The sequence below is a fragment of the Gossypium raimondii genome, chromosome 8 (genome assembly GCF_025698545.1).
Source record: "Gossypium raimondii isolate GPD5lz chromosome 8, ASM2569854v1, whole genome shotgun sequence".
NCBI lineage: Eukaryota > Viridiplantae > Streptophyta > Magnoliopsida > Malvales > Malvaceae > Gossypium > Gossypium raimondii.
Window position 1 is genome coordinate 12,749,858 of NC_068572.1, and position 23,557 is coordinate 12,773,414.

General features: G+C 34.7%; 1 protein-coding gene across 1 annotated transcript; it reads right to left on the bottom strand.

The window, feature by feature from the left end:
* Positions 1–18,250: 18,250 nt before the first annotated feature.
* On the bottom strand, positions 18,251–18,993 carry LOC105793571 (CLAVATA3/ESR (CLE)-related protein 40). Its single transcript, XM_012622463.2, has 3 exons — positions 18,851–18,993; positions 18,736–18,773; positions 18,251–18,604 (listed from the first exon to the last, which is right to left on the bottom strand). Exons 1-3 carry the CDS (start codon positions 18,936–18,938, stop codon positions 18,476–18,478), a joined length of 255 nt encoding a protein of 84 aa, XP_012477917.2. The 5' UTR covers positions 18,939–18,993; the 3' UTR covers positions 18,251–18,475.
* Positions 18,994–23,557: the final 4,564 nt, after the last annotated feature.

A 23,557-nucleotide genomic window follows, 5' to 3' on the forward strand; every position in this document is an offset into this window, starting at 1 on the left:
GCTGGCATCTCCAAAGAAACACTTGATCAGATTGCCCCTACTGTAAACTTCAAAGTTCAATCTACTGGGATGCAAAATTTGTACCATCTTTCCCGCTGTAACCCAATGATAGAAAAATCTGGCATTTTCTCAATCTTCTTTAATCGAAATATGAAGCACTTTGGTCCCTTATACCATTCTCAGGGTATCATACCAAATGTCTATGCATAAATGAAGGATTTCTTTCTCCAAGGAAACCTCTTCTTATCACAAGGTGATCACTGCTTATTTGTTCAATGAAGCTTTGTCACCAACACCCTATCTTGTCCTTTCGTTCAAGCAATGCTTTTGACATCAAAATCCAAAGAGATAGTCTTAATTTAGACTCTTCCTTCTCAGATTTCCAACTTTTAAACTTGGTGCGTTCCAAACAATAGTCCTATTTCAGGTCCCTATATTATTTAGAAACTCCTAAAGTAATATGAAAAATTTCCTTTGTAAAAGTATTATTGGCCCATTAATCGTTGTTTCAATGGAAAAATGATTGAACAAGACTATCAAAATGGACAAGATGAAATTCATTGAGAATAAAATACGAGATAAATAAATCATCAAGAATAGTAAGAATAAAAGAAAAAATTGATTGGAAACACGTATCTTGAAAAAGATTAAAGTATTCCAAGACAACAAATTTAATATAAATAGTGGGAAGGCTAGGCACCCCAGATATTGCAGTTTGAACTTCTCTGTGTAGACTTTCTGAAAACCATTTAGAGTTTGACATGTACTTAGAAGACCAACAATACTCTGTTGATGCCCCAAGATGTCGCGTCCACCTTTCTCACTGATTCAGTCATAGTAAAATCACTGGATGCCCCACTTGATCAACATTTGAGCCTCCCTTTTTGGGTTTTCAACTCAAATCCCCTCAGTTTCAAAGCGCCCTTTGCGGGTTTTCACCTTGGCCTCTCCCTCTTCTTATTCCTCTTCTCTCTTTTTTTTTAAGAAAAGTACTTCTTAACCGAATCTGAGTTTACAGGGTTTGGCAAATCTTTGCCATCCATCTCGCTCAAGATCAAAGCTTCCCCTAAAAAGGCCTTCTTTACAACGTATGGACCTTCCCAATTTGGCATCCATTTCCCTCTAAAATCCTTTTGTATAGGAAGGATCTTTTTCAACACTAACTCCCCATCGTGGAATTCTCTAGGACGAACCTTCTTATTATAGGCTCGCATCATTCGCCTTTGATACATCTGACCGTGCTGAATAACCTTTAGCCTTTTTCCATCTATTAAGTTCAACTGATCATAACGAGATTGAACCCATTCTACCTCATCCAATTTCAACTCAGCTAATACCTGGAGAGAAGGAATTTCCACCTCAATAGGTAAAACTGCTTCCATCCCATAAACCAAAGAGAAAGGTGTTGCCCCAGTCTAAGTCCTGATAGACGTTGTATAAGCAAAGAGGGCTAATGGTAACTTATCATGCCAGTCTTTGTAAGTCTCAGTCATCTTTCCTATAATTTTCTTGATATTCTTATTGGCTGCTTCTACTGCGCCATTCATCTTTGGGCGATATGGCGACAAGTTATGATGTTTGATCTTGAATTGACTGCAGACCTCTGCTATCGTACTATTGTTCAAATTCAGCGTATTATCAGATATGATCCTCTCGGGCATTCCATATCTACATATGATCTCTTTTTTCAAGAAGCTGCTAACTGCTGACTTCGTGACATTTGTATATGAAGAAGCTTCCACCCATTTGGTAAAGTACTCAATAACCACAAAGATGGAGCGATGCCCATTAGAAGCCTTTGGCGATATTGGCCTAATGGCGTCCATACCCCATATAGAGAAAGGCCATGGAGAAGTCATAATATGCAGAGGTGAAGGAGGTGCATGTATTTTATCACCATAAATTTGACACTTATGACACTTCTTAGCATAAATAATGCAATCTCTTTCCATATTGGACCGGTAGTACCCAAATCTCATGATCTTCCTGGCCATTGTGAAACCATTTGCATGTGTTCCGCGGATACCCTCATAGACCTCCTCTAGAATTTTCCTAGCTTCCACTGCGTCCACACATCTTAGCAATACCTGATCCTTCCCTTTTTTGTATAGGATCTCTCTATCTAGGACGTAGTCAATGGCCGTTCTTCTCAATGCTCTCTTATCATTCTCCGTTGCTTGATCTGGATACTCACAATTTTTTGCATATCGCAATATATTCAGATACCAGGGGCAGTCATCTTTCTCTGCTTCCTCAATATTATAGCAATGAGCTGGGGTTTCAAAAATACTCATCTGAATAGACTTCATGTCTTCCAACTTATTCACTTGGATCGTAGAGGCTAGGGTGGCCAACGTATCAGCCATCTGGTTCTCATCTCGCGGAAGGTAACAAAAAGTGATGACATCAAACTCGTCCATCAATTCGAGAACCATCTTTCGATAACTGATCAGTTTAGGGTCTCTTGTCTCCCATTCCCCTTTGAGTTGATATATCACCAATGCAGAATCCCCATACACTTTTAGCACTTTGATTTTACGTTCAATAGCTGCGCGAATGCCTATAATGCATGCTTCATATTCTGCCATATTGTTCGTATAATCAAAATCCAGTTTGCTAGCAATAGGATAATGATCTCCGCTTGGAGATACCAGAACTGCCCCAATTCTGTTACCCATAGCATTTGAGGCTCCATCAAAATTTAGCTTCCACACATGATCCATTTGGGAATTTTCTTCAGTGGCTGCCACATACATCAAATCCTCATTTGGAAATTCAAAATTCAAAGGCTCATAATCCTCTAAGGCTCTGCTAGCTAAAAAGTCAGCTATGCGCTCCCTTTCACGGCCTTCTGACTCACATACATTATGTCAAATTCAGAAAGCAAGATTTGCCATCTGGCCATCCTTCCATTCAAAGCAGTTGACTCCATCATATACTTTAAGGGGTCTAACTTTGAAATTAGCCACGTCGTATGATACAACATATATTGTCGTAATCTTCGAGTTTTCTAAACCAGGGCACAACATAACTTTTTGATAGACTAGTACCTCGCTTCACAATCGGTGAATTTCTTACTGAGATAGTATATTGCCCTTTCTTTTCTTCCTATCTCATAATGTTGGCCTAACACGCACCCCATGGAATTGTCAAACACTGTTAAATACAGTATTAATGGCCTGTCCGGACTAGGTGGTGATAGCACTGGAGTATTGGACAAGTACTGTTTTATTTGTCAAAAGCCATCTGACATTCTTCATCCCATACACCCAGATTATGCTTCATCAAAAGACAGAATATCGGGTCACAATTCTCAGTTAGTTGTGAAATAAACTGAGCAATGTAAGTCAATCTTCCTAGAAAACCTCGTACTTCTTTCTGAGTATGCGGTGGAGGCAAATCTCGTATTGCCCTGACTTTGTCTGGGTCAACCTCAATTCCTTTCCCACTGACTATGAAGCCCAGCAACTTCCTTGATCTAGCTCCAAAGGTGCACTTTGTTGGATTAAGCTTGAGCTGAAAATTTCTTAGTCTCAAAAATAATTTCCTTAGAACTTGAACATGCTCCTCTTCCATTCTGGATTTTGCAATCATATCATCAACATAAACCTCAATCTCCTTGTGCATCATGTCATGAAACAAAGCCACCATGGCTCTTTGATAAGTTGCTCCTGCATTCTTTAATCCAAAGGGCATCACTTTATAACAGAACGTTCCCCACAAAGTGATGAATGTAGTCTTTCTCATGTCTTCCGGATGCATCTTTATTTGATTGTATCCAAAAAAGCTGTCCATAAAAGAAAACAGTGAATAGCCTATCGTATTATCTACCAAAGTATCAATGTGAGGCAACGGAAAATTATCTTTAGAACTGGCCCTGTTCAAATCCCTGTAATCCATACACGTTCGCACATTCCCATCTTTTTTAGGGACAGGGACAACGTTGGCTACCCATTCTGAATATTTTACTTCTTGCAAGAAACCAGCATCAAACTGCTTTTTGACTTCTTCTTTTCTCTTTAGCACAATATCGGGCCTCATTCTCCTTAGCTTCTGCTGAATTGGCTTACAATCTTCTTTTATAGGAAGACAGTGTACCATAATATCAGTGCTTAACCCGGACATATCCTGGTATAACCATGCAAAGACATCTTTGAAATCACGGAGTAATTCAATGAGGTCTCGCCTTGTCTTGGCGGTTATGTAGTTTCGATCTTTACCTCATTCCCTTCCTCCAGGCTCACAGTCTCTAATGATTCCTTGTGATGTAGGATTTGCTTATCCTCTTGTTCTACCATTCTCAATAAGTCCGGAGATACACTACAGTCTACATCACCTTGAAAATCATGTGATCCCTCTGAACACATTTCTTACTCAAAAAGGAATTTTGAGCCTCAAGCAACGTCATTCATATCATTGATATTCGGGGACCTATGATAGGTGCCAAAGAATATACAAAGAATGTATGAATTTATGAAAAAAATATGATTATGAATGAATAAAAGAATGATGTGGAAAAAGAATAAAAGAATAATTACTCGAAAAAGAATAAAAAGACTACTGGCTCAAAAAATGAATACGAAAAGTGTATATATTAAGATCATAACGTTCAACATGTGCATATTCCATAAAGAAATTCCTATATTTTAAAAAAAAAAAAACAACAAGGATGTTCTGGACTTTACTCTGAACAAGCTCTAAAAACTACAAGAATCTCTTCCGCAGTCTAATTGTTCAACTCGTTTCCAAGTTCATAAGGGCGAATCTCTAGTAACGTCTCTCTCTCAATTGCGTCTATGGCATTGATGTGAATTTCTCCCAACCTTTCTTCAAGACCTTTCTCTTTAAGCATTCTTCACTCAAGATGAATGAACCCCCCGATACAAAGGTCTTGGATATGTGAGGAAAAACCATAGACTCCCACTTAACTTCATTTCCACTCAGGCGTGCCCTTCTTATCTCTTGTCTTCTTTCTATTTCCCTTCTCCATTGTTTTATGTCTGGTCTATACCCTAGACCAAAACGATTAAACTTCTCCTTCATCACAGGTGCCTTAACTCCTCCCTGCAGATTTATTCCTAATCCTCTTCTTGATACAGCTCCTCTTTCCACCATTAATTGAAGTTTTGTAGTCTTGGATATCCTTGGCACTGGGATTCTATTCCCTTTAACAATAAATATTGCATTCACGAGCTCTAAAGATCGGAAAGAACATTCTACCACCTCCTCATCAGTCTCCACGTATGGTGCATTACTGGTTACTGACGCGATAATACCCTCCTTGGCATTTATTGTCACCAACCACCCCTCTTACACTAACTTTAACTTCTGATGCAGTGATGAAGGCACGACCCCTACCGAGTGTATCCAAGGTCTTCCCAAAAAATAGTTATACGAAGGCTTGATATATATTACAATGAAATCTACCTCATAAGTATTTAGCCAATCAGCAATGGTATCTCAATTCTCTCCATAACATTCTTTTCTGTTCCATCAAATGCCCTTACTACATTTTGACACGTTTTCATATGCGAGCTATCCACAAGTAGCTTATTGAGAGTAGATAAGGGCAATACATTCAATGCAGATCCATTATCAATCAAAACTCCCGGCAGAATGTACCCTTTACACCGAGTAGTAATGTGCAGAGCTTTAGTAGAACCCATACCACCAGATGGTATTTCGTCATCATTGAAGAAGATAAAATTATCGGCGCTCATATTGTTGACCAACTGATCCAATTTGCTAACTAAAATATCATTAGCCACATATGCTTCGTTCAACACCTTCATTAGCGCATTTCGATGTACCTCTGAACTCATTAGCAAAGCTAACACGGATATAAGAGCTGGTTGCTTATGCAGTTGCTCTACCACCCTATACTCACTATGTTTCAGAAATTTCAAGAATTCAGTGACTTCTTCCTCCTTTATTTGGCTCATTAATCAATAGCCTATATTCAACTGTCTTCTCTTATTTTTGCTCTGCTGCAAAAACTTTCCCTTTCGCCGATTCTATTCGGGATTTTATCAAATCGTAGTGCTTCTCACTACGCACATTAGAATTTGTCTCTTGGTTTTCTTTTGCAATGTTAACCAAAGCTTCCTTCCCTGAGATTGTTACATTGCACTCACAATTCCAGGGGACCTTTTTACTATCCTTATACGAAAAATTTGTCGGCTTCTGAATTACAATCTTCGGTGTTATCTGTGAACTAGCCTCATTAACCTTAGGTCGCGAGATGATAATCACAGGATGATTAACTTTCGGAATCCTCGTCATTAACTCCGATGCACATATACTTCCTTTTTCCTCCACTTCTCTATTATCCATCATGCTCTGGACCAGAGCTTTGAACTCCTCACATCTCTGAATTTCGTGTCCCACCTCCTGATGGAACTTACAATAATTTTGGGTCTCACCACCTCCCTCTGAATCCGAGACGATTAACCCTCTTCTCGCCATTTCTCTCCAAACCCACCTCAAAGGGATTTTTACTTCGGCAATGCTCTCCTTAACCCTTCTCCCGATATTTTCACTCATCATGTTTACCCCACTATCAGTGTGATTGGGTAACGGATTTCTTGTACCAGATGTATCATCTACCTTGACAACGCCCATACTGATGAGCTTTTCAACAAGCTTTTTAAAAGCTGTACAATGTTCTATGGAATGCCCCGTTATTCCTGCATGGTAATCGCATTGTACATTCGCGTCATACCATTTAGGATATGGAGACTGTAAAGGGGTCAAGTAAAAGGGGTAACAACGTGTGCATTGAATAAATTCTGATACAACTCCTTATATGACATTGGAATTGGTGTGAACTGGGGCTTCTCAGTACTTGGCCTCGCACCAGATTCCTGTTTTAATGAACCCTATTGATTAGCCACTATCTTTTTGGGCTGATTCACCGTAACTGATTTGTTGTATGCGTTCACGTTGTTCACCTCACTTTCCTTTTTCTTTGAGGCTTGCCTTTTGTTATTCTCTCCAACATCAATCTTCCCTCTTCTTATAGCACTTTCTATCATCTCACCACTCATGACTATGTTAGAAAAGCTTTTTGTGGCACTTCCTAACATATGTGTGATGAATGGGGCTTTCAGCATATTTGTAAAGAGCATTGTCATTTCTCTTTCAGTGAGCGGTGGTTAGACCTGAACTGTAACCTCCCTCCATCTCTGAGCTTACTGTCTGAAACCTTCATTTGACTTCTTTTCCATATTTTGTAAAGTAATTCTGTCAGGAACCATTTCTGCCACATGACTGTACTGCTTCATAAAAGCCTGTGCCAAATCCCTCCAGGAACTAATCTTAGCACGGCTCAATTGATTATACCATTTAGATGCTACTCCTGTGAGGCTATCCTGAAAGCAGTGTATCAAAAGTTGGTCATTATTGACATATACAGTCATTCTCCTACAAAACATGGTGATGTGGGCTTTCGGGCAATTAGTTCTATTATACTTCTCGAACTCTGGCATCTTGAACTTATAAGGGAGCACCAAGTCTGGAACCAAACTCAAATCCTTAGCATCAATCCCACCATATCTTTCAGTGCTTTCTATTGCCCTGAATTTCTCTTCCACCCACTTCCACCTTTCTTCAAATTGCCTTGGCAATTCTTCTTTTGCTTTTTCCTTTTTGTCCTCCTCATCGAAGTCCGGGATAACAGGATTGACAGGATTATTCTCAGGGTTAGAGCCTGGTCCAGCCTGGTAATTCATCGACCTTGAAGTATCGGCCTAAAATTGCTGAGGCCTAATGGTAACAGAAGATTTGTGAGGGTATACCTTAGCTTGGGGCTGCGCATGTGGAGGGGTAAAGCCTGGTGGATACAATAGTCCATCATCACCTTCCTCTTTAACATTAGCCACAGGGCCCTTTCCTTTGTTCTTTCCTTCAGTCAACAGTCGCGTTAACTGTGTCATCATACTCCCTTGAGATTCTACCATTTTGTCCATCATTTTCTGTTGGATCTTCTCAAGCTGCTTTTGCATTTGCTGCTGAAGTTGATCCTGCATTTCTTTTTGGAATTGCTTGATTTTTTCTAACCTTTGGTCCATATTTTTTTATTTCGCTCTTACACCGTAACGGTGTTGGGTTGGCCGGTTGGTTTCCAGGTTAACTGAGGAATGATTTTGATTAATCAGAACCCTTTAATAGTTTTTAATACATATGATGCGATGTATGAAAATGAATGCAAAAAGACGTTAATTCTAATTTTAATTACTTTCAAAAAACTTTATTAGAAAATAAATCTCTTTACAAAGAATGAGCTACAAATAAGGCTTTGCCCTAATACTTAATACCTTAATATTTTTAAGTAACGAGGCCAACTTTTGTCCCCGGTCTGACTCCAATTCATACTTCATGCTCAACGTGTCGGCCTGTACTGCCAAAGCTTGTAAGTGATCTGCTACCTCTCAAATCTGAACCACAGCTTCTCCCATAACATGATCCATGTCTCTAACTTGATTTTGGAAATACTGAAGTTGCTCATTCTGACGACCTTCCTTTGCCTCTAGATGCTTAATCCGAACCTCACAATTTCTCAATGCTGCTTCTAACCCTTCTACTTTACCCTTCATCTCTTCAATCTTGCTTAGACTTGCCTTTAGCTCTACTACAAAATTTTGACTTTTGTGTTGACGAAGAGACCCTTCTAACTCAACCATGCTGTCTTTTAGTTTGCCCTTTTCCTTTTGGCTCTCTGACAAGCTCTTTTCTAATGCTTCATTTCGTGCTTGAACCTCTTGAAATTTTCTTTCCCACCGGTCTGACTTGTTTCTTTCTTCTCGAATCTCTTCACACTACTGCTCTAAAGTTTTCCAAAGCCCGACAGTTCTCATTGACAGACGCAGCTTCTTGTAATCTGTCTTCAAGCTATCTAGTTCTTCTTCGGCCTTATTCTTCCCCTTCCTTAGTTTATCAGCCTCGAGCTTCTGAACATCCACATCAAGTCTCAAATTCATCTTTTCCTCCTCCATTTGCTCTATTTTCTTCTCTAATTTTGTATTTCTTCTCTCAAAGTCCTGCTTTATGATTTCCAGCTTAGAAAGGACGACCCGCAAGTGCTCCTCTATCGACTGACTATTTTCCTGACTTGGCCTAGAAATATTATCGTTGATCCTCTTAACCCACCACTCGCTATACTCAGAAGTCGTCATTGGACCCACAGCTAATCCCTTCATTCGGTGAGTCTGATTCCATGCATTGGTCATCTCACGAGCTTTCTTTTTGTAACCTTCACCCCCATACGAGAATTCACACTCGGCCTGTCACTGGGTTGCGGGCACAAACTGCCTTGACCTGTATTGCCTTAGCACTAGCAATGGGGCATAACCAACAGCTCCCCAAATTCCAAGCAAAGGAACCCCTATCAAAATCCCCACACCGATATAGGATCTCACTTGGAAGTAACGACGAAGCTCTCCACTCGATATCCTCCTCTTGTAAATTCTGAAAAATTGCCATCCATTTCTCCTCCGAGATGTCGTCCCTCCTTGGTGTAGCCACTATCTCCTTCAATAGTGAGTAACTTTCAGAGAAAACCCGATACGAAACTTTATCAACCTTCCAAAAGTGATTGTAGAACCATGCAAGTAGGAGCTACGCACATCCAATGAATCTACCCTCTCCTGCTCTCCGGCATGCATTCAGTGACCTGAAAGTTTCTACCAAAATTACCGGGACTGGTGAAACTCTCTTATCAAGCCGATCAAATAAGTCAGTGACCGCCTCGTCAACATGTCACAAAGTCTTAGGGAACACAAACAAACCATATATACTTAAAGCAAAAACATCTACCTTCTTTCTCGCATCTGGGTGCGCTAAAATGAGGTCCTTCAAATTTTTCCAAGGAATGCACCTGCTATCCTCTTTTTGCTTGATCCGAGCCGTAACCCACTGCTTACTCATCCTCGTTATATTCATCAGCTTCTTCAAAAAGGTCGATACATTTACCGCTTTCGAGTAGATTTTGTCTACTTGAATCCTCGAACACTGAAGTAAAGCCACATATTCTTCTATTGTAGGCACCAAATCGACCTTCCCAAACGTGAAGCAACTGTAGGCCGGATTCCAAAATTGGGCAAGAGCAAGAAACAGACGCTTGTCTACCTTCATATCCAATAAATAAGGCAAATCCCCATAATTTGAATAGAATAACTATCTAACCTCATTATTCCACTGATCCCAAATCTCCTTCAACTCCTGCAAGTTGTTCTGGGCTACGCTAACATGGGTGAAGTCCCATAATTCTGATACATATCCCACGGCCAAACAATCACCTTTTTCGCGCTGTGTCATCTCAGCCCAAGTTCGGACAGCCGCATTGTCCTCCACTCTATTAAGAAACCCATTTCCCATGATAAACTTTCTATTGAGCAACTGAATACGAACCAACGCCTTTATAATAAAATGCCATGTAATTGTAATGCCATGCAATCAGAGTAAAACACAAAAAGTCAGTATCAATTACATACAATACGACCAAGAAATAGTAAAAACTCCTAATTAGGTGTCTACTAAGGTTAAGAGTAATTCTACCTAGGATGAGTTCTTAAGGTTCACTATATGCGGCTTCTAGAGCAAAGGTACCTGAACCAGCAGATTCTTCAATCCTCACCCATTATAGGCTCATATGGACCGAGTTCGATTCAGGGGAATACATTTCCCTATGGCTGCACGGAGATGAAAATCTCACGAAGACATAGGTACGGATGTATCCCGAAAGCGACCCACTATCCTGCATGGAGGTGAAAACCTCACGAAGAACTACTTTCTCACTCTCACTTAGATGGCTAAAATTGACCATGAAATGTAAAATGCAAATAAGCTAACAAACTTAGGCCAATCAAGAAAGCATATGATAAAAACCAATGAATGCAAAGGGGAAATCATGATTTAAAACAACTTTTTGATTTTCAACAAAAAGACAAAAAATAATCGATTTATGGCTCAACTCTCTAAAAGTCCTCAGTGGAGTCGCCAAGTTGTCGAAACCAGTTTTTTGAAAACAAAAATTTAGTTGTCGATTTTAAAAAACAAAAATTGGAGTCACCACCGATCCTTGATTGAGGTGTGATCGGCTCACCTTAAAAAACGATTTTGGTCTACGAAATTTGAGAAAACAAGTTCGGGAGTCAGTTATGTACGAGGAAGGGGTTAGCACCCTCATAACGCCCAAAATCGGTACCAAATTAATTGTTTAATGTCTTGGTGTCGAAAATTTGAAAAGATTCCAAAAGAAAACTTTTTATCTTGAATGAATTAAAAAAAAGATGTTCTTATTTCAAAGAATTTAAATGTCACACCCTAGTAAGTTAGGGCGCAACATTTTTAATCTTCAAAATTAAGTTTGTCTTTTGATTTTTAAAACTCGTGCATTTAAACCTAAGAAGGATAGGACACAATTTCTCAAAATTTCAAATACCGAATATTGCCTTTATTTATTTATTTTTAAAAATTCTTATTTCGAGATGACCAAAATGTCATGTCCAGTAAGTTAGGACCCAACATTTTTGAATTCCCGAGAATAAGCTTTTATTTGAATCCATGTGATTTTATTGAAAAATAAATACTTGGCTCTCTAAATTCATCGGAAGAATTGAAGCCCAGTAAGTTAGGGCACAATCCTTCTCAAAAAACATGAATGCCAAATATTTAAAAATTTAAGAAATAAAATGATTTTAATACTTTAATAAAAACAAACATTTTTAAAGACAAATATGCAAATATATATAAAATGTTTAAATATATATATAAAATGTATATATTTATAATAATTTCTTTTTAAAAAAATAAATGTATACATATATTATAGGAAATGCATGTATATATAAAATATAGAAAATGTATATATATTATAAAATGTATATGCATATATATATTCATGTATACAAGAGTTATGAAAATAAAATAATAGTAAAACATATATAAATATGTACATGTATTTACAAAAGTTTAAAATATATATATATTCATATAAAAAATATGCGTGTATATATATAAAAACTTGGAATAAAAAACATGATAATAATTATAATAATAATTTAAATTAATAAAAATAAAAATAATAGTAATGTAAAAAACAGAAGGACTAATTTGTAATCCAAACAAAAATTTAAAGGCAAATTCGAAATAAACATAAATGCGGGAGCCCCATTGAACACACACACAACAGATGGGGACCAAAAGGGAAATTAATCCATTCTCCCAAAACGTTGCGTTTCAATAAGGACCGAAGTGAAACAAAAATAAAATGTGCAGTAAAATTTAAAAGAAACAATAAATTTAATTTAAACACATTGTAAAAGCAGGGGGACTAATTGTGCAAACAAACCACTTAGGGCAAAAAAGCGAGGACCCTGCTTGCGGGTCGGGTCAACGCGCGGGTCTGCCCTCACTGAACGGCGCCGTTTTGCTTTTATTATGAAAAACAAAACAAAAAAATTCTTAAAAAACATTTCATTTCCCCCTTTTTTAAAAAAAAAAAGGAAAACAGAGGGGGAAACCCTCTGCTAGGGTTTCCTTTAACCCAATTTTCCCCAGCCGTCACAACCACCTTGACAGATCTGAAGCTCTCCTCTGGCTCTGATTCGAGCGAAGCAAATAAGGCTACGCCCTCCTCCACGTAGGTAAGTGTACTTTCCTTTTATTTTCTTTTTTGATTTGCAAAGAGATGAACAAAAGAAAAACCCAAAAGGAGGAGGCAAGAAATCAGAAAAATCACCTTCAAAATTCAACTGCCGTATTTTATTTTCTCCTTTTTGTATTTCGTTTTACACTGATTTTTTCTCTCTTTTTTTGTTTCAATCTGCGTAAAAAAATTCCCCCTAACCGGCTTTATATAGCCGAATGTTATAAAAATTATTCCGTTCTTCCTCTGTATTTTTCTATTTTTCCCATTTTTTTCTCTCTCGTTTGCTGTTCGTGATTCGATTTGTTGCAGGTACGTGCGTCTGTGGCATGCGCGGAGTGCTGAACGTGGGGCGTGTAGCTGCGGCGCTGAGGCATGAAAACTGCGTAGGGTTTTTGCTATTGAAAATTGTTAGGGCTAGGTATTGGGCCAGTGCTGGATTATTGTGTTTTGGACTGTTTTTGGGCTTTCTGGCATCGGGTTTGGGCTTAAAAGTATTTGGGCTGAGTGTTGTATTTGGGTTTGTATTAGGCCCTAAATTTGGGACTATCATTGGACTTTTATTTTTGATTTTAAATTATTTGGCTTTAATTTATACTTATCCGGGCCCGGGCTAAAATTGAGCCTTATAATATTGATAATTTTATATAATTTTATTTATTTTTAAAAAAATTTAAAATATTTTTAGAATTATTGTGAAGAAAATTTTTAAATATTAAAAATAATATTTTAGCTATAATTTAAATCAAGATAGTTAATGACCCTTTGAATTAACACGTCACTTAATTTTTAAGACTTATATATGAAAGATAGGCATCCAAAATATACAACTAAATATTCTTAGATTAATAGATGTAAATATTCAACCAAAGTAGTTAAAAGATTACAATATTTTTCATTAAAAGATTTCTAGTATATATATAAAGACAAATAGACAAGTTGAAACATAAAGTAAGAAAATAAAAGAATATTTTTGTTGCTCAAAGATGAAGACGGGCATAGATACCTGTCAAGGAAGAAGAGCTGTAAGACATTTTGTGATAGAAAATGATTTGTTTTATTATTGTACGTACAAATAATTTCACTTTATTCATAACATTACCATTATTCAATATAATTTAGAGAAATTTGTGAAGTTGATATTGTCAATCAGTTTGGCTCACATCTTCAAAAAATATAGATATACCCTTAGGAATAGAAAACAATAAGCAATTGCGTTTATTCATTTTCAAAAAATACCAAAAGTAATTATATTTCCAATTAAGTCTAAAAAATTTACTAACCAAAATTTTAATTTGGTTAATATTTTATCGCATGTCAAAAAAAATATTATATTTTGAGACGAAGCAGCCGATGCTCTCCTGAGTGGAGTTGCAAATTGAATTTGTTGGCAAAAGCTTGTTTTTTTATTCTCTCACAAAACATGATGCCAACCGCTTACGTTACCATTGATGATGCTATTGTCTTAATTATTAGTCATGAATTATAAAAGTTATATTTTCTAAATTATACATTAGAAGAAAATAATTTTATTTTATTTTATTTTGTCATGTGTGCCACATTTTTTTACCGCAAATCTACTTTAAATTTATATGTGTAAGGGAATAAAATTTCATATACCTATTTTGATAAAAAATATATTTTAGGTGGAAAGGTTATATGTTTTGGCCACCTATTTTTCGTATAAGCTTTCTTTTAATGTAAGCTAAGAACATGTGATTAAAATGTAGCCACTTGATAACATAATAATTATTAGGTGAATTTTAAAAATTGAGTAACTGAAATATAAATTTAAATAAAATTTAAGGACCGTTGATGAGTTTACCCAAAATATATTACCTGAATTCTTTGACTAAGCTGTCATTTAAGTTGTCACCAGCTACATCGTGAAAGGCTAGGCTATCTATTCACACTCACCTACCGTACAACAAACAAAGAAAACGAAAAAGAAAAAGAAGGTTGGTACGAGAAAGGAAAGGCTTTTCTTTTTCCTTTCTTTAATATATAAAAACAGTCCACAAAAAATGGCTTTTTTATACTAATAATATAAAATAAATAATTATATTCTTAATTGTTATGTTAGCTAGATTATATATCAAAATGGTATACTAAAGGCGGCGGAGAGATATATAGGCGGCACCACTATTTTTTTTCTAAAAAATATATTTTTAATGTTAAAAAAATAATTTTATATTAGTGGTGCCTTATTAGTAAGCGGCACCACAAAAAATACGGGTTTACGGATTTAGTGTATACCTGCTTAGATATATGGTAATGGTATATGGGGGTGATGTCATATCACTCGGTAGCACCATTGACCCCTATCTGATAGGCGGCACTGTTGAAGCAAATTTGGGGGTCCTTTTAATGATTCCCAGTGAAGAAGAGAAGTAGTTTAACAAAAAAAAAAAGATAGCAGAAGAGAAGAAAGAATAGAGGGAGAAGAAAGAAAGGAAGGAAGGAAGGAGAAGAAAAAAGAATGATAAGGTATTTTTGTTTTGTTTTTAGATAGAAGGGATTATGATGAGGATAAATTATTTTGTTAGTATTGTGTAGTTTGTTTATTGTTATTTTTATGTTATTTTTAATTTATTTTAAAGTTATTTTGCTAGTAATTTGTGAGGTTATGAATGTAATTTTATTAATTTTAAATTATTTTAACGTTATTTTGTTAGTAATTTTGTGATTAGGTTAATTGTTTGTTTAGTTTAATGTTTATTGTGATTTATTAGGTTATGAATGTAATCTTTTATTATTTTTAATTTATTTTAAAGTTATTTTGTTAGTAACTATCATAAATTAATTGTTAGTTAGTGATGACACCAGAGGAAAATAGATAAATACTGAAATTCGAAAAAAAAAATCTTTTCTGTCATAGATATTGATAGAAATGGCAACAAATCTGATATTGCCTGATGAGATAACAACTTCAGCATAAAGGAAGAAAGTTGATAAGATAATGAGAGAATTGCAAGATTATAGAATGAAACGAGAAGAAGACATTGTTCAACACTTTATTACCGTAAATCAAAAAATGCAAGAAGTGTTATGGAAGGGTCATGAACTGATTAGAAAGAATAAACTGCAATACTTTACCCTTAGAGGGACATTAATAGAACGGGAGCATCAAATCATTTTAGACCAACTTTGGAAGACATTGGTACCACGAGCCTATTGGAATATAGTTATATACTTCGTGAAGTTTATAATCTCTTATGGAGCAAGGAAAATAGCGAGAGAAAGTGTAGGTTCACGAAAGTTGACTGGGAAGCAAAATTTCTTTAACATGCCATGGATGAATAAATTAGTTGCTAGGAAATTACCAAGAGAATTTATAAATTCAATACCCATTATAAAGATTGAAGAGGAAGAAGATCATTAGGAATTTCTAAATTGGATTGTAGAAGATGAATTTGAAAAGAATTCAGAATTTAATATAGAGAATTTCTCGGAGGAAAATATAGAATCGGAGATGGAAGAAAACGTAGAAATGAGTTTAAGTTGTTAAATATAAAGATAAAGTAAACGCTAGAGAATAGAGAATGTGAACACAATAAGTAAATATGGTTGTACATGTACGAAATGAGAACTGAAAAAGTCTGAGCTTATGAATGAAAAGTTTTGCATAATGGTATAATATTGGTTTTTTTTTTTCATTAAATTTTTTATTTAAGTAATTTTTTGTTGTTCAAAATTGTATTGATAATTTTATTTCTTTTTAACATATTTAGTATTGAATATGGATAATCAATTTTCCGGATGCGTTTATTTCGATGGAGTAATTTTGACAACAATAGTTGGATGCATATTTGAATGTTGCCAACAAATAGCAATGAGATTTAATAGAAATGTCTCGTTTGATGATATGAAAGAAATGATTATTGCAAAAATAGTTAGATGTTGTGGGAGAAGGATCTCAAAACTTTTCTACAAGTTTCTAGTTTCGACAGATCCCATCAAATTCAATGAGATGAAACTTGTAGATGATGAAGACATGGTGACAATAGTCATTATTTATTGTGGGAATTAGAGCGACCAAAATGCACCAATTCAGTTATTTGCTGAGTTAGTTGGTATGGAGCCAACTAAAGATCCCACTTCATTAGGTGAAGAACATGGAGCTCAAGAGCTGTGTATGGTGGTTCTAATATCATACGTTGATAGTCAATCGACTGTATGCAGGACCGATGTCGACCTTAATGCTACACTCGAGACTGATGTAGTTGGTGATGATGGATACGATAGTAGTGATCCTTTTGATCACAAGGTCGATAGTGATAGTGATAGTGATCCTGATATGGATGAGGTCCCGGATGATATTGACGATGAATGCATGGATGACGATGGAAACGTTAACACGTTTCTAGTCAGGAACCAGATTCGACGTATTGTGATACACAATACTTTTAATCTCATCACATAGTCCTTGCGAAATCCTCAAGGACTGCATAAAATAGCTAGGAATTGAAAGCAAGACCGATTGTGCTAAAGTAACTGTACTAGCTAGAGACAACTGCTTTGCATCCCACCTTTGCAACCTAGCTTTAACTTTTTCTACCATGAATCTCAAGGAGCTATTAGCTACTCTTTTGTGGAAAAAAAGGATTCCCAAGTATGATCCTAGATTATGGACCTTACGAAAATCAAACATATCACAAAGATGTCCTGCTGAATCTTTGTTCACCCCTTTAGAGAAGATTATGAACATTAATTCAATAATAAAATGCACTTTTACTTAATTATGCATAAATTAAGCACCAAAATTAAGTTGACAAAAATTTTAAAAGTTTCCGAGAAAATTTGAAAATTTTGTCATTTTATTATTATCGTAATCAAACAATATACTTTTCTTTTATCATTTTTAACCTTTAATCGAGACAACCCAACCCAATTCAAATTCAAGTTTATTAACTGAACCATCTTTCAAATATATACACAAACTTAAAACATTAAGATAGAGTCAGATTTTGGATTTTATACGAAATGTTAAATATTTATAAAATCTTAGAATATTTTTATATAAAAATAAGCATGTTTATAAATATTTTAACATGGAAATTTAAACAAAAGTATATTACAAATTTAACTTGATCGATAATGTTATACTCTAACAACTCAAATGATGCATATTTCACAAATTTCTGTATAGCTCTGGCTTATACATATATACAGATGGAGTAGAAAATTAGATAGAGGTAGGCAAAATTGGGAGTGAATTCTTTCGTTGTCAATTTGGCAAAATAGTACCAATATTTTTCAGTACAACGTATAGTAGTAGTACTACTAATCAAATTCCAGAAAATTATTCTCAGTAATATTCTTGAATTTTATTCTATCCTATCAATAGTTTCTGGGAAAATAAAACTTTGAGTCAAAACAATTTTAGGGAAGCCATAATAAAATACAAGGAAAAGAAACTAGCCAATATTGTATTCCTCAAAATTAACCATTTTAAACTTGCTGTTTTGGAGAAAAAAGAATATTCTTTTGAAAAACATCAAAGATGAAAATATCACATTTATGTTAATTAAATATATTTATTTGTGTTGATTTGTATTTCTATTTGGCAAATTTTTTTCTGATATTCAATTTCAAACAAACAAGTTAGACCAAAGAAATCAAGCTAAAAATGAAATATATCTTGTTTCACAAAAAGGAGAATAGAGAAAGAACTCCCATCATTAGAATATATACAAAACTGACCAATTCTTACAAAGACAAAAAGTTCAGAGAACAATAAAAGCCACAGCTAAATAAGGAATAGAGATAGTCAAAACTTGATGGAAACCCACATGACATTGGCACCAGTGTGTTGTATAGAAAAGGTGATTAAGGTGTTGTAGGTTCACAGTTATGGTGAAGTGGGTCTGGTCCAGTTGGAACTTCTCTTTTCTCTTCGACAATCAGAACCGAACCTCCTCCCCTTAATCTATTCAACTGCTTATTCCTTTGAAGCTCCTATTTTTCCAATACATAAAAGGATCAACTTTACCATATTTCTCAAAATCTGAAGAAAGCTATGGTTTTTCATGTTTTCATGTAAAAGAAAGGCCTTTTTTTTTCAGTTTTTAGGATGGGTTTTTGTTTACCTGTGTGGCTGTGGAGGTCTCTTCTGCCATTGTTGTTTCTGCATGCCAAATTTGTTAAAGATGTCATTTTGATAAGCAAAAGAAGAAGAAAGATGAGAGAAAGAGAGAAGCTTACTGGTAGTGATGCGAGAAGAGGAATGGAGAAAAGGCATTAAAATTAGAATGATGAGAATCGTTTGGAAAGCCCTGAAGATGGACGCCATTCTTTGGAAGGAGCTTACAAATGATAAACCCTTTTGTATGCACTGAAACAGAGACCCAAAGTGTAATATATGCATGACATGGATAAAAATGATAACCTAAATGCTAAAAATATATAAAATGATATTTATTACAATTCTTCTATTTTTCTTTTTTTTTACTTATGCGTGGTGTTTTATTTATTAATGTCGTACTAATAAATAAATAAATATAAATAAAGTATTATGAATGCCTTTATATTAAGAGTCAAATTATATTTTTTTATTAAAAATAGGTAAATTAATCCCTGTAAAATATATCTAAAAGCAAACTAGTCCTCTTATTAAAGATTACATCTATTTCTATTGTTAAAAAATAATCCTTACATCTATTTCTATTATTAAAAAATAATTTTTATATGTCAGCATGAGGTACACGTGGCACGTCAAACATCACTGTCTTGTTGTTTTGTCAACCACATCATTTTTTAACAGTACAAAGAGATGAAATTTTTAATAAAAATGACCAATTTGCTATTTGATCTAACATATAAGGATTAATTTTCCTATTTATTGAAGAGAGGGACCAAAATGCAATTCGACTCCTAGTATGGAGGCGTCTATGGTACTTTATTTGTTATGTTTAAAAATACAACTAATTTATCTTACAATATGTTTAGGTTAAAATATGCTCCAAGTTCATGTACTCTTTATACATTTGTATTTTAGTCCCCTACTTTAATTTAAATTTAGCCTTTTACTTTTTAAAATTTAAAAACACAAATCTAATTATTAACATCATTAAATTTTATCTGTTAAAATCAAGTTTATTACAACATCGGGTTTTTTTACATAATTATTAAGTGCGTATCATTCTTTAATTCAAAATATAACACTAATAAATTTAATAGAAAATTTTAATAATATTAATAATTAAATCTAAATTTTGAAATCTTAAAAATAAAAATAAATTTATAAAAGTAAATATAAAATTTCAAATGAGAGGATATCTTTTCGCAAGAGATGTAAAACAAGAGAAAAGAAGGGCGAGAATTAGTTGGAGTGGTTATTTGTTGTAAGTTGAGATCCAATAACCATCAAAATTCAAGCTGCGTAGAAGTCTAAATTTATAATCAAATATTTATATATATATATATATACACTCATAGCCATAAAAGTAGAAATAGAAGGGAGGGAGAGTTTAGTAGGAAATGAGATTATATGCCATCTACACATACATGCTACTGTCACATAAAAGATGGCAATGACTCACGATATGATGGATATTTTTAAAATCATTATCATTTTTTAAGTAGTATGTCCATCTTGTCGAAACCATTTTTGGTGTAAAAGGCGGTCGATTTTTTATTTAAAAATAAAAATTAAAATGGGAGTCGTCACTAATCCTTTTTAATAAGATGTGATCGCGTCACCTCGAAAAGTGGTTATTAATAAGCGATTTAATTTATTAAAACAACGATTTTGGTCCACGAAATTCAAAAAGATGGGTTCGAGAGTCGGTTATGTTCGAGGAAGGATTAGCACCCTCGTAACGCCCAAAATTGCTATCTAGTCGATTAATTAATGTCTTAATGTCGAAAATCGAAAATTTTAAAGAGATTCAAAATACAATCCTTTTGTTAAAATCGTTTTATTGAAAATGTTTGGAAAGGGCGTATTTCACGCCAATCGAGAAAAAGAATTATATCCCGTGAGTTAGGACACGATATCTTAAATCCCGAAACGAGAATAAACGCTGAAGGTTTTACTTATTTTAAAGATATTTGATTATCTCGGTTTTAGAAAATAAATCATATTCCGTAAGTTAGAACACGATCTTTCCTATTCTTGAGATTATTTTTTAAAAAATAAAAAATAATGTTAAAAAAAGGGTTCGTATATTCAGATTTATTAAGAAAAATTGAAACCCCGTAAGTCGGACACGAAATTTCAAATTCTAAAATACGAAATATTACTTTTATTTTTGAAAACCTTTCATTTTATGAAATTAGATGAAAATTAATGATATTTAAAATGATGCAATGTACGATAAAATACTATAATAACTATGACGTAATTACAAAGACGAATGCAATATTAGTAAATAAGCCTTGATAAAATAAATAAAGCAATAAAACAACAACAAAAAACAAACAAACAGGAAAAAAATGGATGGAACCGTATATAAAAGGGGAACAAATAATAAACAAATGGATAAATAGGTAAATTTTAGACGCAAGAAAATACAAGAACCAACAAATATTTATAAAAAACCTTACAAACTTTGATATATATATATATAACATGTAAAATAATAAATAGGTAAATAGGTAAAATAGATATACATGATATTAAAATTGAATGTTTAAAGAAGGGTGAATAAATAGATAAATTGATAAAAATAAATTCAAATATAACAGGCAAATAAATCAATAAATGTAATAGGCTTAGGTAATACTAAATTTAGATATGTAAAACATAAATAATGTTGACTTGGAGTATATAAGAAATGAAGAATTGTAAATTAAACAAATATAAATGACATGGTTCAAATACAAGGCGAGGCAATAACGATAAACAAGTAAATAAATGATAGTGAAATCAAGAAATAAAATAAAAAAATAATCCTCAAAAGGCTGAAATTATATAAATAAAGGATTTAATTGAAATCTAAATAAAATTTGGGGAGAAAATGCGGATTGAAAAACACAATAAATGGACTCATTCGAAACGCGCGGATGAAATGGGGGACCAAAAGGGAAAATATTCCCACCCCCCAAAATGCTGCATTTCACACGGGGTTAAAATACAATAAAAACAAAATCCTAAGGCAAAATAGAAAAACAAAAACGATCAAATTGAAGTGAGCCGAAGAAGCGGAAGGATCGAAAGGGTAAATAACCCAATTATCGAAAACATGCAGATCCTCCTTGCGGGTCGGGCCCACGCGGCGATCCTAGGGGCTAAACGACGTTGTTTTAGCTCTTAAACACCCAAAGCAAAACGATACCGTTTTGCTTCTTTATATAAATCAAAAAGTTTTTTTTTTACTTCATTTTCTCACCTCTTTTTCAAAAAAAAACACAAAAAACTCTCAACATTTCTCCCCTCCTCCCAATTTCCGGTTAGGGATCCAGCTATTGGCTCTAGTCACCGGACCACCGCGGCAGCCGAAAAATAAAAAACTCATTTTTTTAGGTTTTTTTGACTCCCCGACTCAAAAACACCGATTTTCATCGAAATCGGCACCTCCTCCCCAAAAAAAAGGTACGCTTTTTATCTTTTTATTTTCGATTTTCTTCTAAAAAAAGGAAAATAATTAATAAGAAATCAGAAGGTAAACAAGATCTACCTTCGAAAATAGTTTGTATTTGAACTGACTTTTCTCTATTTTTTTAATTCATTCGTAAGTAAAAAACATAAAATCGGGGTCCTTTTTATAACCCGAAAATACCACTTATTTTTCTATTTTTCCTATTTTTTTACACTATTTTTTTTTTACTTTTGGACTCTTCTAATTCGTTTTCCAGGTACAGACGTGGCGCGGTGCATGGCGGAGGCGGCACGAAGGGCGGTGCATTGTTTGGCTACTGTTGCAGCGGCTGGAGGCCTAGGCTGTTAGGGTTTTTTGTTTCTGAAAATTTTTGTTTTGGGCCATTTTGGGTTTGGGTTATTTATTGGTTTTGGGTTTTAGTTATTTGGGCTGATTTGTATTTGTTTATTTCTTGTGCTTATTTTGGTTTTAGGCCTAGGCTAAAATTAGCCTATTACAGATCTTATTAGCGAGAAAGTCTGCCTAATAAGGTTATTGCCACAACTAGAACTCGTCACCCCACAAAGTGGAATTTTGTAGTGTTGGTGAAGTTCTACGAAGAACTCTGCAACAAAGTTACTCACCTTATCCAGTCTAAGTCTCGCAACTTAGGCGATTTTCTTCAGCGTAATCTCCGGAACCAATCTAGTTCGCCAAACCAAGGTGTGACACAATACACGAAGATCCAATGGGTTTTTTTTGTAAATTCGAGCACATATGCAATATGATTATTGATGATTTTGTTTGCTCTTAAAGGAAAAGCAAATGAATGGTTGGATATGTTATCTTCGGACACAATCACTTCTTGGGAAGAATTTTTTCAACTATTTTTGAAGTGGAATATTCCAATGACTATTGTGCTCATTGCTTATGAGAGGCTGTTCGAATTTAAACAAGGAAGCATGAAGATGCTTAGTCAAGGTTGGGAGAGGTTCAAGAGAATATTGTGAAGCTTGATTGGAAATTGTGTTGAGAGTGCAGTCCAGTTTCAATACTTCTATGTTGGATTGGGTAAGAACATCATAAAGTAGTTTGATATCATCTCTAGGGGAAGCATTTAGATGAAAACCACACGAGAAGTAATAGCTTTACTGGAAAATGTCAATAACAATGATTCCGCCTGGACCTGTGGACGTTCACTCAACCATGAGACTGTGAATGGGAGTGTGGGAGAATTATGACAAGTACCATTGAAAAGTGGTCGAGTGAGAGACTTGAAGAGTGTGAATTAGAGCGATTTTCAGACACCGAGAGCATATAATCAGTAAGAATCAATTGAAATTGAACAAATCGATTTAAAGACTAATATGTCGTCTATCAACTTCAATTA